The 16,028-nt window shown below is 35.7% G+C and overlaps 1 protein-coding gene across 1 annotated transcript; it reads right to left on the bottom strand.

Moving 5' to 3' along the window:
- Positions 1-9,900: 9,900 nt before the first annotated feature.
- On the bottom strand, positions 9,901-12,658 carry LOC136848938 (uncharacterized). Its single transcript, XM_067121754.1, has 2 exons — positions 12,510-12,658; positions 9,901-10,421 (listed from the first exon to the last, which is right to left on the bottom strand). The coding sequence occupies exons 1-2, from the start codon at positions 12,519-12,521 to the stop codon at positions 10,017-10,019; spliced, it is 417 nt and encodes a 138-aa protein (XP_066977855.1). The 5' UTR covers positions 12,522-12,658; the 3' UTR covers positions 9,901-10,016.
- Positions 12,659-16,028: the final 3,370 nt, after the last annotated feature.

The following is a 16,028-nucleotide window of genomic DNA, read 5'->3' as shown; positions in this document are numbered from 1 at the left end:
AAGACCACTGGAATTCATTTACTTTTAAAGCTTCAGGTTTATAGCAGTTTTATTTGTGTTGGTAGATATCATTAACACTAAAAAGAAGAGTATTATTTTGTCTTATGTTGATGCACAGAACTGGTTGTGCCTGAACTCCCACTTCTCAGAAACTCAATTTTCAAGGTCTTAAGTTCAGCTAAAGGATATATCATGCCTTGAAAGGTGAGTTATCTAAAATGTTTGAGATTAGGAACCTACAGATTTATTATTTAATTTTGGTCTGAGAGAATTTAGTTTTCTTTCCTTGCATTCTTAAATAAATATTACAAGTATAAAACAAAGATTAAATATGAAAGTGACCAGTGTTTGAACATATCATGAACCGGGAACTTTTCTGTGTACATGCTCTTCTTTCTTAGATTCTGAGGAACCTAGGTCGTGGACTTAGATTATCTTCGTCTGTTTGTCTTTCTTGTTTTTGGCGTTCCACAATTTGTTATTTTACTTGTTTTTGTAAGAAATAATGTTATCTGTGAGCCTCTCCCTTTCTCTCTCTCTCTCTCTCTCTCTCTTTCTCTCTCAATTTTAAATCATTAAACGTTACAAAGTACCTTCTTTCTTCGCAATTTGCCCATTGAATTTTACAATACCTCTCACCAGAAGTTGAGAAGTCCCATGGAAGAAGAGCTTGATGATACCTGACGGTGGATGGTCAAGGGCATGGCCTTGGTAAACCTGAACTGAAAAAGAAGAAGAAAAAAAAAACTGAGTATCTTGATGCACGAATTGGAAATGTTTTAGCATTTGCCCTCTTTTTTTACCATTAACTTTATTGCGCAGGAATATACATTTTTTTTTACTCTCTCTCTCTCTTTATGTCTGTCTGCCTGCTTGTCTTATTGCGTAGATGTTTAAAATTAATAGCTATTTATTAATCTCTTTTCTTCTTTATATTTATATGTATATATATACAGTATATGTATATGTAAATATATATATATACTTCTCGCTTTTAGTGAAATATACGTATATAAATTAGTATAACACACACACACACACACACACACACACACACATATATATATATATATATATATATATATATATATATATATATATATATATATATATATATATATATATATGTGTGTGTGTATGTATGTATGTTTGTATGTATGTATATACATATAAATACACACTCATATATACATATATTCACATATATAAATAATCATATATGTCTGTACTGTGTATATATATATATATACGTGTGTGTGTACATACATACATACATACATACATACATACATACATACATACATACATACATACAGAATATATATGTATACATATATATGTATATTACACTAATTTTGTTTGCGTATATTTCACTGAAAGCGAAAAGTATCAACAAAAGAAGAGGCAGTAAGTTCCCGTAGTGCGTAACCACTGTTGCACCTTAGTAACAAGCTGGAGGTGACCTCGATGTCCTCGAGGGTTGTGTTGCCAACTTCATACTGCTATTCCTCATCACGTGCCTACAGGGCGGCCTTTGAAAGATTTATTTTAGAGGGTCTTAGATTTTAATAAAGGTCTAGAAAGGAGAGAGAGAGAGAGAGAGAGAGAGAGAGAGAGAGAGAGAGAGAGAGAGAGAGAGAGGGGGAGGTGTGGGTGTCTCAATAGAACAGAAAAAAAGAGAGAGATACATATAGGTCTTGAAAGAAGAAGAAGAAGAAGAAGAAGAAGAAGAAGAAGAAGAGAGAGAGAGAGAGAGAGAGTCTCAATGACAGAGAAAAAAATAATATACGGAAAAAGAGAGAGAGAGAGAGAGAGAGAGAGAGAGAGATACGTATAGGTCTTGAAAGAAGAGAGAGAGAGAGAGAGAGAGAGAGAGAGAGAGAGAGAGAGAGAGAGAGAGAGAGATCTATGCTGTAGGGAGCAATGAATTCGAAGTCCTACCAGTTTAAGAGGTTAACCTTGAATATCTCCACTATCATAATATGTTTGGTTTTGCGTTTCAAGTTCAGAGATCTGGTTCGGGGAGGTTTTTCCTACCTGTTTTTTTTTTTTTTTTTTTTTTTTGATCGAAAATTAGGTAGCGTCAAAAATATTTTTATCAAGTGTTTTCCCCTGATTAGAAGGCCCTCAATTTGCGTCATAAAGTGCCTCTTAAGATGAGAAACCGTGTTTTTTTTTATGTATCGTTGCTTGTATAATATACCTTGTTACTAAATACGATATATTTGCAAGTTGTTTATCCGGTTTGTTTGGTTTTTTGCAGCAACTGCTAAGTAAAACACCTGGACATGGCTTCATTCCCTTTCTAAGACGTACCTGATAATTTTGAATGGAGTTACTGACGTGGATGATGTTTAACTCTGCAAGCATGAAATTATCTGGCAACAAAGTCTTTTGGAAACTATGCTTCTAAAAGACAGAGATTTACTAGAGATTAATCTTATCTTTACCGAGATCCCTCGTAAGATTTTATTCCAAACCATTTTTCTCGTATGGGAAAATGGTTTGGAATTAAATCTTACTTCTGACTGGAAAGCTTACCACACTGTGGGTATGGAGACCTAACTCACAACGATCTTTTTCGAAAACTGGATCTCGTAATAAAAACAATTTTATGGAAGGCTTTTCTAAAAAGAGGACCTTGTTAAGTGAAGAAGGCTCCCCAAGGACGCCCTCTTTCAGGTCTACACACCACTGTAGGTTAGTGACAAAGGTCGTTTATCCTCTCACTGGCTCCTGCCTTCAGTGAGGACAGTTTTTTGGGGGCATCGAAAAAAATGCTTACGTTCTAGGCATTGACTGAGAACTGCGCATCAAACTAAGGGTACGTTTTCTCTGCCAACAATTTTTTTCTTCTCTGAGATAACTTATACCCAGTACATTCAAACTAATACCTTGCATTGTTGCCAGTTACATGTCTGTAAACGCAAGCCATTTTTTGCTTGTTTTTTTTCATACGAATTCACCATTGCGGTTATTCTCTTTATCACGAAACTGATGACGAACAAAAACGATAAAAAGTAGAGAAGAGACAGGTAGGGTAATTTTTTTTTATTTCTTTACCATTTCCCGAACCTTTTCACACACCTCCCTTGCTTCACTTATTTTGCGACTTGCTTTTTCTCATCCGTTGTATAACGGCGTCGGTGGCCCTGGTAGTTGTAACGCCAGATAACCCACAATTAATCAATCAGTCATCCGTTGTATTTACTCTCGAATACCTGTCCAAATTAACAGCGTCCACCATCCATTTAAACATTCATTGCTCCATCTCCATGGCTTCCAAAAAACTTACAAATTAATAGTTTTCGCAGTTTCTCTAAACTATCCCCAATCAGCACTGTATCTACAATCATCAGCTACTCCACAAACTCCGAAAAGGTATCATTTCTTTATTCATAACTTTGCTCCCGCATTACTGCCATTTCACCCCACTGAATGAAAGGTGAGAGAGAGAGAGAGAGAGAGAGAGAGAGAGAGAGAGAGAGAGAGAGAGAGAGAGAGAGAGAATCTGATATTCGGACTAACTCAAACGAAGATCACCGGCCAATCAAAAGAACGCATTAACTGGAATAAAATCTCTTCAAAGATCAGCTAAAATCGACACCAAAACAAGAATTCCAAAAGCCTGAATTAAATCCAAATATGTAAAATCAAGAAAAATTGTGAACTAAATTCAAATGCATAAAATAAAGAAAAAGTTTACCCATATAGGCTCCCAATATCTTTTATTAACTTATTTTTTCTTCTTCTTCGCCCTCTTCTTTTCGAAAAATCACTGATACGGTTGTATCTATTAACCCTTTTCTTGGCTTGTTAACAATTCATAATACGAAAATTTTTTGTTTGTAATGGACATCGGAATAAACCTAATATTGCACCATTTATGCATTTGGAAAGACGTATTTTTATTGAACTAGAAAATATTTCTATTCACGTCGAAAAAATCTTTTACAGCTACTATTGGAACCCTAAGTTAATAGATGCTGGTGGACCCCAAGTGAACAGATACCCTGTTTTTTAAAAGAAATATCTTTTCAGGTAAATTGCAAGCTCTCACAGAAAACGGACTTAATCATTTAAAGGGAGACTACGACAGTCTCCAGGGCGCTCTAGCCTTCTGTCGCTGCTCGTATTCCCGCCACGATTCACCAACTCGCTTAGCGTTATCTCTGCCCTGTTAACTACAGTTCATTCTTAATCAACCTTTTGATTAAGTTTATTAATAAAATATTAATATTAAAAAGGGTAAAATTTTATAAGTTGCCAATAAGACTCCAGCCAGCCATTTTTGCATGAAAAACCATTTTGGGTTTTTCATGCAAAAATGCCTAGGAAATGATAGGGCACTAAAAGAACCTAAAATACCAACCTAACGTAACCTATGGGTATTTACTGGTTATAATTTTGCCATATTAGCTATGGAGGGCGTTGTGGGGGGGTGATTGTCTTACCTTATAAGTCGTAATATGATTAATTTTTTATTTATCATTTGCGCATAGTGTTTATGGGGTTCAAATGAAGAATGAAGAGCTCTTTTCAAAAATGTAGGTTACAGTTTCGCATCGTGCATTGGCAACTTATAAAATAATACCGGAAAAAGGACGCACACACTGAATTACGTAAACCAAACCGGCTGGGTGACACCAGTTCACAAAATTATGTCTTCTCATTTATTAATCTGCCGCTTTTAATACCCCAGACCTTGTCCCAGACGGTAAGCTGGTATCATCCGGAAACATCATTACACTTTCATGCAGACTGATAAACCTATCATGTCAGCATAAAAAGAAATATTATGTATTACAGTTAGGGATTATGCAACAGTCAGCCGAACTCTTCGTCGGCCAGGCAGAAAAATAATTGTGTATAAGTCAAGATACATCTTAACAAAAAGCAATGACTCTTAACATAACTTTCAACATGAAAGATGTCTCACCGAAAATCTGGTAATCGATGAAATCTATAGAGATGAATTTGTAGGTTGCAGCACAAAATTTGCGTATATTTCTTTGCTTAAGAATCCTTATGTTATCGTTTTACTGTTGATTACCATCTTAAAACCACGCAATTTTCTTTTTTTTCAGAGCGTTATCTAACCAAGGCCGATGGGAGAACATTTTTTATTACATGAATGTAATAATATTTTAGGCTCTGAAGCTTTTTAAGAGTTTATTTTAACAAGTCTCACAGAAAGGAAAACCAGAAATTATTTAGCGAAAAGGAATAACTATCCAAACTTCACAGAAGAAACATATTTGAAGGTTTAGATTTGTTTTGGATATAAGATGAAGAAAATGTATTGACTCTTAAAAAACCGTCAACATGAAAGATGTCTCGCCGAATATCTGGTAATCGATGAATTTGTACGCCTAAAAAATTATTACGTTCATGTAATAAAAAAATGTTCTCCTATCGGCCTTGGTTAAACAATGCGCTGAAAAATGAAAATTACGTGGTTTTTAAGAGATAATCAACAGTAAAACGATTATATAAGCATTCTTAAGCAATGAAACATACGCAGATTTTTGTTGTGCTGAAACATACAAATTCATCTCTATAGAGTTCATCGATTACCAGATTTTCGGCGAGACATCTTTCATGTTGAAGGTTATGTTAAGAGTCAATACATTTTCTTTATCTTTCTTCAAAACAAATCTAAACCTTCAAATATGCTTCTTCTGTGAAGTTTGGATAGTTATTCCTTTTCGCGGAATAATTTCTAGTTTTCCTTTATGTGAGACCTGTTAAAATAAGCTCTTAAAAAGCTTCAGGGCCTAAAAAAATATTACATTCATGTAATCAAAAATGTTCTCTATTGGTCTTGGTTAAATAATGCGCTGAAAACAAAATGTCAAAGACAAATGAAAACTACATGGTTTTCAAGATGATTATCAACAGTAAAACGATTATGTAGGCATTCTTAAGCAATGAAATATACGTAAACTTTGTGCTGAAACATACGGAATTTTTTGATATATGAAGGCATAGCTCAGTGCAAGTCTGCGATGAGCCATAATGATGAGGCTTCAAAATTCATATGGTGAATGACTGAGTGAGGCTATCAAACTATGGCAAGCCTGACTGACAACTCGCTGTTTTTAAGGGAAGCTAGACCGATAAATCAATGACAATGATACTAGCGTCGAACGAAGCAAAATCATTCGTTAAAGCGCATGCTCCGGATATGGTCCGACGCTTTACTTATGATTCCATACCTTATCGCGAGAAAATCTAATAGTGGCCCTTTACAGCTGGGTGGGTGAGTCTAATAGCGGACCTCTCCCCAGAAAACTTGATCAGTGGCCTCTTATTAACACATGGAGCTCGTTTGCAATTAGTAATTAGACGGTTAATATTCCGAATATATTCCTGGCAGTAGGTGCTCATTCCTCCGTTGTAAAAAGTGGTTCTGTTCCCATAAAAGTCTGGCAGAGTTTCCTTAATGGATTGTAAATTCTGTGCTTAATAGATTATTAATTCCGAAAACGAATGAAGGGAATAAAAAGATAGGGTGCTGTTGAAGATTGGTGATGTTAAGTGGCAATGCATTCACGCGCGATGATCTTAAGCTTCCCCAGTGGATGAGACGTTCTCTCTCTCTCTCTCTCTCTCTCTCTCTCTCTCTCTCTCTCTCTCTCTCTCTCTCCTATGTTTCTACTAACAGTTCCCTCCCCCCCAGCTCTCTCTCTCTTTTCCCGTAAGTTTTTCTTTGCTTTTGTCTTTTGCTTGATGAATTCTCCTCTCTCTCTCTCTCTCTCTCTCTCTCTCTCTCTCTCTCTCTCTCTCTCTCTCTCTCTCTCTCACCTGATGACTTCAAGAATTTTCTCTCTCGCAGTTTATCTTACCTTGATGATTGCCAACATTCTCCCTCTCTCTCTCTCTCTCTCTCTCTCTCTCTCTCTCTCTCTCTCTCTCTCTCTCTCTCTCTCTCTCTCTCTCTCTCCAAATTCTAATCCAGTCTGGCAAAAACGGCAGTACTGTAGTATTTATTTGGATGGTCTCCCATTCTCTTCAGTGATAACGGAAATAGTAGAGAGAATGTTAATTAAGAATTCATTGTAGGGAATGATTTGTACGTCATGCTGGGAACCATTCCATACTATTCAAACCAAAATAAGAAGGCTTGACTAACCTCGTATGAGAATCTGGTTGGTAAAACCTAATCAGCTCTCCCATAAGAATTCTACAGGTTACTGAGACAGATGGACTCACCCCTCTGCTGTCTGAAAATATGGCTCAATGGCTGGTCGACCACAGCCATTTTACTGAGACTGGCCTTCCTAACAATGAGACACATATGGTCTGAATGGCCTAGTTTTGTGGATTTAAGGCCGTGTTTTTTTTTTCTGAATGCAAGTGAAACTTCAAAAAACGTCCCTGTATTGTACAGTTGGCTACTTCCTGACGGGCAAGCCATCATTTAATGTGCACCTACAAACACACACACACTATTTTGCGGACAGGCTATCAGCTAGTGAGCCCCAAGGTATTTCACGGTCATCCAAAAATCTAATTCTAACCCATGTCTTATTGACGGGTAATTAAACCTACAGGGAGATAATTATCCTGGACAATTTGCACGCGTCGAAGCAGATAACGCACAGCTCTTGGACAAGGAGGTGTGTGGTCAGCAAGGGCATCTACCAAGACTAATTATGATGTGAGTCTTTCAAAGAGGGTTTAAAAACACCTTGAACAGGCTCATTAAAAATAATGACCCTGGATAAGAATTAAGCTGACTAGGAGAAGATTTGGAGTTTTTTTGCAGTGGATAAGAGGGGAAATACCCCTCTCCCTGCCAGCAAGATAATGGATGTGACTGCTTCGAAGCGTTTGCTGCAAATAAGTTAAAGGATGTTCTCTCTCTCTCTCTCTCTCTCTCTCTCTCTCTCTCTCTCTCTCTCTCTCTCTCTCATGCAAACATTTTCACAGGACACTTTTTGGCGTTACATTAAATCTTATCAAGAACTGAGTTCGCCGAAGTTGATAATTGCTATACTCAAGTCACTCTGGTCAGAAGCTTAGCGAAGGGGGTGGGGGTCACTCTGGTCAGGAGCTTAGCGAAGGGGGTGGGGGTCACTCTGGTCAGGAGCTTAGCGAAGGGGGTGGAGGTCACTCTGGTCAGGAGCTTAGCGAAGGGGGTGGGGGTCACTCTGGTCAGGAGCTTAGCCATGAATGGGGGAATGTACACACATGTGCCGGTCCCAAGCCCGGATGAATAGGGAGGACTGGAGCCAGGAAGTGCATCCGTCTTTAAAAACTTCTGGCAACTCCACTTTTGAAATGAGCTGTCCAAGATAGAAGCAGCTGCAGGGGACTCGCTAAAAACAGCGACCCCGACAAAGGATTAAGCTGAGAAAAAAAGAAGGTCACTCTAGTCAGTATACTTGGATAGGAATTTTTAAAAATCCAGTTAGGTTTTTAGTTTATAAGAAGCTGATCTTATACACAAAATACAATACCTTTTGATATGTATAGGATGTTCATCTCTCTCTCTCTCTCTCTCTCTCTCTCGTATATATATATAGATACACACATATATTTATATATATATATATATATATACACATATATTTATTTGTATGTATAATATATATATATATATAGTATATATATATATATATATATATATATATATATATATATATATATATATATATATATATATATATATATATATATATATATATATATATATATATATATATATATATATATATATATATATATATATATATATATATATATATATATATATATATATATGCTTTTAAGGCATAGTTCTTCTCTTGGACAGTTTTTGATAAAAGCAATTGCTTTAGTAGCATCAATAATTTTTTTTACAGGAATCTTGCGATTCTCATGCGTCAATCGTCGGTGAAGAATACACAGACTTCTTTCTTCTATTTCTTGTTTTTCACCAGTCTGTGGCATTTTCAAATGACTACTGACTTAAAATCTGTAAGCCAGTACATATATATATATATATATATATAATATATATATATATTAGATATATATATATATATATATATAATAGATATATATATATATATATATATATATATATATATATATATATATATATATATATATATTGTTCTAACTGAATGGTTACTTGATTAATGTTTTATGCAGGACGTAATTCATATACAGTGGTCTCTTCACTCTAGGCATTTTTTTATTTTGCTTCAATAAACGTCGTTGTTTGTACGCCAGGTCTTTGTGAAAAACCAACTTAGTTGATTAGATCTCATAATTGGATTAATAAAAATATAAATGTCATTTAAAAGCAGCTTTTATTTATTAATACAAGAGAATACGTTGACTCGTGTTCATTTCTTTTTGTACATCTGTTTCACCCTCATACGAGTAGTTAAGCTGTTGTAAGAATGTGAATATCAGCCAAGGAAGGTATAAAATCGGTACGTTTATGTCAAAAGAAATATGTAAAAAATGTCTGGATTTAAGGAAGGTATACCTGAGCCTACAGCGAAGGCGAGAGACCGCCCGCATAGCTAAGAAAGATTTGTCAACGGAGCACTGACATCGGAAGCCAATGAATTTACCGCTCCTCCCAAGTTTGTCTACTTAGCAGGCGTGAATATATTTTCCCAGCCCTCTGCAATTTTGTTTGCGCCGTCGTTCTAGCATTCATATTGTAAATTTCTACCAGTCTGCATCAGATTTCATGAAGATGTCTTAGAAAAATCAAGACAAAACCGGTGGAGATTTACACCCAGTGTTTCCTTTTGTGCTTAGTACGTCTGCATATATATATATATATATATATATATATATATATATATATATATATATATATATATATATATATATATATATATATATATATATATATATATATATATATATATATATATATATATGTGTGTGTGTGTGTGTGTGTGTGTGTGTGTGTGTGTACGTGTGTGTGTGTGGGTGTGTGGGTGTGCACGCGCGTTTGTACGCCTTTATTCTCAAAGAACACAAAACCTAACCGCACACAGATTTTCCTACTTAACCAAATAAGTGAGAACGGAGCCGAGCTGTGAACCGTAAGCGCTCATGAAACCATCATCCACGTGACCTGTGATCTCACCAATCATCTTCTCGAGACTTCGCACGTGTTCGATCACCTGTCTCTCGGCGTCAGTCATGGGGCGACCGCGCAGTCTCGCGTTGGCCTCCAGAGTCCTCGAGATGAACTCCGGGAAGAGAGCCACGAACTTCGAGGGCGCCCTGTCGCTGTCCCGGGTATGGAATTCATTGAGGTTCTGCTGTAAGTTGGCCACCGCCGTCATGATGTCGCTGATGGCACCGGATGCTGGTTCCGCGTTGACGTCTTGGGTGGCTCCTGTCGGTGCAGCTGTGGGCAGGGCGATGGACGAGCAGATTACCGCCGCCATGACGGTGAATACCTGAAATATATTTATCGTATTTGTTACGGTGAATACCTGTGAGATTTTGAATATATTTGATATATTTAATGCTATAACTGGGATATATTGATTATATTTTTTACAATGAATACCCGAGATATATTGATTATATTTATCACAGTGAATACCTGTGATATATTGAATATATGTTATATTCAGTGCTATGAATAACTGTAATAAGTTGATTATATTCATTACAATCAATACCTGCGATGTATTGATTATATTTATTATAATTGAATACCTGAGATATATTAATTATATTTATTACAATGAATACCTGTGATGTATTGAATATATTTAATATATTTAATGCTGAGAATAATTGCGATATATTGATTAAATTTATAACAATGAATACCTGTGATACATTAATTATATTTATTACAATGAATACCTTTGATATACCGAATTTATTTAGTATATTTAATGATACGAATAACAGTGATAAATATTGATTATATTTATTACAGTGAATACCTGTGATATACTGATTATATTTAATACAGTGAATACCTGCGATATATTGAAAATATTTAGTACAATGAATGACTGATTTATTAACTATATTTACTACAATGAATACATATAATATACTGCTACTATTTATTACGATAAACACTTGTGATATATTTATTATGTGTATTATAATGAATACATGTTATATATTGAATACGTTTGTTACAATGATTACCAGTATTATATTGATTATATTACAATGAATACCTGTGATATATTGACTATGCCTATTAAGAAATTACTTTGTAATATATTGATTATATTCATTACAAAGTATTTCGGAACAGCCTCCCAAAAGGATGTCACTTAATTGGAACTTTAGAAGTTCAAGCGAAGATGCAATGCATTACTACCCTAATACTATTCTCCTTGCATTTTAATGCATTTTTATCTATTTATTAATTCATTAATTTATTTTTTTTCTTTTTTAATAAGTCGGACCTCTTCTTTCTGTATTTCCCTGTACTTCCTCTTACTTCTTTCTAATGAACACCATATTCTCTGGAAGCTTGAATTTCAAGTCAGTGCCTCTTGGGGGCTTGTTCCATATGAATAGATTTCATCTACTGAATAATAATAATAAAAATAATAATAATAAAAACAAAAACAAAAGCAAAAATAATAATAATAATAATAATAATAATAATAATAATAATAATAATAATAATAATAATAATAATAATAATAATAATAGTTAACCAGACCGAAAATTTATTTTTCTAGGCTTATATATACGAAAGTTATTTTGCGAGGCTTTGAAAAGAAGCAAAGACTGCGTGGCATAAATTTGTCACGTTTTATTTACTAGTCGCTTTGTTTCTATGAGTTTTGAATCTTGAATTCTTTTAGAGGCTGGATAAACGTTAAACTAAGGTGTTTAATGAAATAATAAAAAAAAGAGAGAATCGGTTGGGAGTTTTTATCATAAGTTTGTAAGGATGACGACCAATTAAACATTTTTTAACCTTCTACAGATAATATAAAGAAGAAAGCTGGAATAGTTTGATCTAAAATAGACTGTCATTAACAGAGATTAAAATGTCCAGCTTCTTTGGTTATTAAAATTATCATTATTGCATAGATGGGATATGATGCATGTCTGTGGAAAGAACCAGGATTTGATTAAATAAGTCAGCAAGTCGAGCGTACCCAGAAGCAATAGAACTTTAATCTCTGACCAAAGCGCCATTGTATTGATTCTAAATCCCAAATCATTAGGTGTAATAACCTTGGTCATATGGTCACGAGGAGCACAAAGATACTGATTATTGGTCTATTATTGGTCTTTAAAAGACATAGTAGTCACAATTGACAGGTAGAAACTCTATGCAAGGAAGTAAAATAACCAATTTAGTATCTTGCATAATTTGACTAAATATTTCTATGATGAGTTTATGCTTTCATGGGATGAAGATTAACGCATCTCATGAATTAAACTAGGTTTTACTCAAATTTGAAACAACCCATAAGGGTTGAATTACAGGCAGTAATTCATCTTAAGGAGTCCCGATAGCCATCCGGGTGAAGTAGACAAGACTATTGGCCTACCTTGAAATGCATTGCTATGGTTTTGCGTAACGTCAGGACAGCGATATCTTCTTTGGGTTGAAGGCCTTCTGCTCTGCAGTCTGTCCTCTGACTCGATTGAGATTTCTCTGAGGATATTCAGAAAGGACCAGCCTTATATATAACGAAAGTGGAAGAGTAAGGTCAGGAAAAACAAAAAAAGAATAAAAAAAAATAACCAGCTCCTGTTTAGCGGACTGGTCAACTGCGGTTCCTTACGTAACTAGTCAACAGGGGTACGTTTAATTTCCATGTCCCTTGGTGCTTATCTCCCGATTTCTACATAAAACTTGTTGCTGGAGGGATATGGCTAAACTCGCTAATGTGGATTACTCGTTGCTTTATTCTTCGTTATCGTGTTGGTCGATCTGTTATCTGTTAGGATAATGCAAATGCACATCAGCAATGTTATTATTTCCTCGGACCTCAATTTTCGGTAAGAATGTCCATAGTTAAAATGTCTGTCTGCTGAAATCGTTGTAAACGGGCTGGTTTTATGATCATCGATAGACAGTCGGTTAGTTTTCCAAGTATCGTGAACGTGGCAGCTGCATTTGTGCCTCATATGCCTCGTGTTGGTCATACCATCCTTATAAAACTGAATTTCAGGATCTTGTTATATCAACAGTAAATTAATTAAAAGTCAGTATCCACGGATGATACGGTTCGGTGTTGTTTGTTTCCCTCTGAGACAGAGCTTTGGCAATCTTCCCAATCCTGCTTCAGAAGGCAGGTCTATCTATCGCCTCAGATTTTAATCATTCTCTTTTTTTCTTTTCCATAGGCCTAGCTATTGCGTTGCCCTCCCTTTCTGCCGTGCCATTAGAAATTTCAAAAACAGTGTCGAAAAGAGTAACACTTTGCGTAAGAAACTCTTGGAGTAGCGGACAAAGACAAAGGCGATATCGACTGAAGTAAATGAGAACACTTCTTATGTGATTTCGTAAAAGACAATTGGTCTTGGAATATGAACATGGAATTTTAACGAGCGTGGGCGCGAATGTGTGCGTACGTGTTTAATTTTTGCTTTTTCTTGTGTTGTCTAATTGGATCAGTTGAAGTGGGCAAAGATAATAATCTTAACTGGCCCTGGTAAATTACCTTTGACTGGGGCGGGGGAGCAACTCTGCCCATTTAATTGAGGAAGCAATACGTCACTGTGTTCATTGTTGCTTAGCCATATAACCTTAAAAGCGTACACTGAAGGAGATAAAACTGTCAGTTATCTAAGAGGTGAACATAAGGAACGAAAAGAACATTTTTCAGTGTCATATTCCTTTGACCTCAGACATTGCAAGCTCAAGTGGCATTATCTGCGACATTTGTCGTTCCTTGAGGAGGTCACAGATTTTCTTAATTTTTCAAGTTCATCGAGTTTTCCGCACCTTTTGATTTTGGGAGCATATGGCTAATTAGTTTTTGTGGCACATGATCAGAATATCGCTGATACGTCTTAACTCAATTAGCTGATCTTTCCGAAGTTCTTCCGTATAGCAACATTCAATTTGGAATGAGGCTCAAGGAGATTTATCATTCGTCATTGTTTATAATAGGCACACACATGGTCTTTTTTAAACGCTTTTAACTTTCTCAAAATCCAGTCCTACGGATGACAAAGCACTTTTTCCACACCTCGGCTAAAGGACAATCCTCACTCACCTAGTGACAACATTTTTCATATTTCTAGTCTGTTATCCTGATGGAACAACGTCTTCGAAATCGCTTGCTTTTTTGTTCAGCTAAGTAAAAGTGACGAAGATTCTACGGTAGGATTTATTTAATCATCATTATTTCATGAAGGACATAAATCAGCAGCGTGACATCCCTTTCCCCTATGGGTTTGAATAGTCTAAAAACATATTTTTGGTTTTTCTGTAATAATGATTGAATTGCTATCGTGGGTCTATTCAACTTGCACTCAAAATTAGTGACAATCCCTTTCCATAATGGGTTTGAATAGTCTAAAAACGTTTTTGGTTTTTCTGTAACAACGATTGAATTGCTATCGTGGGTCTATTCAACTTGCACTCAAAATTAGTGACAATCCCTTTCCATAATGGGTGTGAATAGTCTAAAAACATATTTTTGGTTTTCTGTAACAGCGATTGAATTGCTATCGTGGGTCTATTCAACTTGCACTCAGAATTAGTGACAATCCCTTTCCATAATGGGTTTGAATAGTCTAAAAACATATTTTTGGTTTTTCTGTAATAACGATTGAATTGCTATTCAACTTGCACTCAAAATTAGTGACAATCCCTTTCCATAATGGGTTTGAATAGTCTAAAAACATATTTTTGTTTTTTCTGTAACAACGATTGAATTGCTATCGTGGGTCTAGTCAACTTGCACCCAAAACTAGTGGTTGGTAGTGTGGGGAAATTGCTTTGTTTTTACTCAACAGTGTTCTCCTCTAGTTCACAGACGTATGGGTTGCTCAAAAACGTCCATCCTCCTCGGAGGCTTAAAATGATCAGATGGTTTTGACGTGCCGATGATGGAATCACTCTAAAGAGTATTAATTAAGCAGTTGTTGCTGGAGAGGTTTCCTTTATTGCTTCGCCACCTCTGATTCAGCAGTCTTCTTGAGGAGGTGCAACTGGAACTTCAAAAGTTCAAGCGAAGATGCAATGCATTATTATCCTTTCTGATCTCTTTGCATTTTAATATATTTTTATCTTATTTATTAATCTATTAATTTCTTTTTTCTTTTTTTTTATTACGTGAGACCTCTTCTCTCTGTATTTCCCTTTACCGCCTCTTACTTCTTCCTAATGAACAACACATTCTGTGATAGGCTTGAATTTCAAGTCAATGGCCCCTGAGGCTTGTTCCATATGAAGATAATAATAATAATAATAATAATAATAATAATAATAATAATAATAATAATAATAATAATAATAATAATAAAAGGAGAAGTGAGGAAGTAACGCCCCTGTTCAAAAAGGGTGCTAGGTGCTTAATTGATTGGAGTATACTTTTACCTCAAATACTGTGCTAGCTAAGAGTATATACCGTAGACCTTTTCAATTTTGAAAATAACCTTAAATTTCTCAATATCAGTATTCTGCCGTGGCTAAATATTCTTGGCTTGCACCGAAGAACTTCAGTTTTCTGTGCCAAGCAATTCAATGCAGTTATACTAGAAGAAAGAGGTTTTCATTAGAATTGAACTGAATACAGGATTTAGGCCAAAGGCCAAGCAATGGGACCCATGAGGTCATTCAGCGCTGAAACGGAAAATGATAATAAAAGGTCTGAAAGGTGTAACAGGAGGAAAACCTCGCAGTTGCACTATGAATTAATTGTTAGGAAAGGGTGGAAAGCAAGATGGAAGAAAGAGAATAGGAAAGGAGGTACAGTAAAAGGATCGAAACGGGTTGCAGCTTGGGGCCGAAGGCACGCTGCAAAGAATCTTAAGTAATGCCTACAGTGCACTGCATGAGGTGCACTAACCCCCTACGGGGTTTTCTCATTAGACCCGTTCCATTAATGTAC

Source organism: Macrobrachium rosenbergii, chromosome 20 (genome assembly GCF_040412425.1).
Source record: "Macrobrachium rosenbergii isolate ZJJX-2024 chromosome 20, ASM4041242v1, whole genome shotgun sequence".
NCBI classification, from domain to species: Eukaryota; Metazoa; Arthropoda; class Malacostraca; order Decapoda; family Palaemonidae; genus Macrobrachium; species Macrobrachium rosenbergii.
Note: the sequence above shows the minus strand (reverse complement) of the source record. Positions and strands in the feature narration are given on the sequence as shown.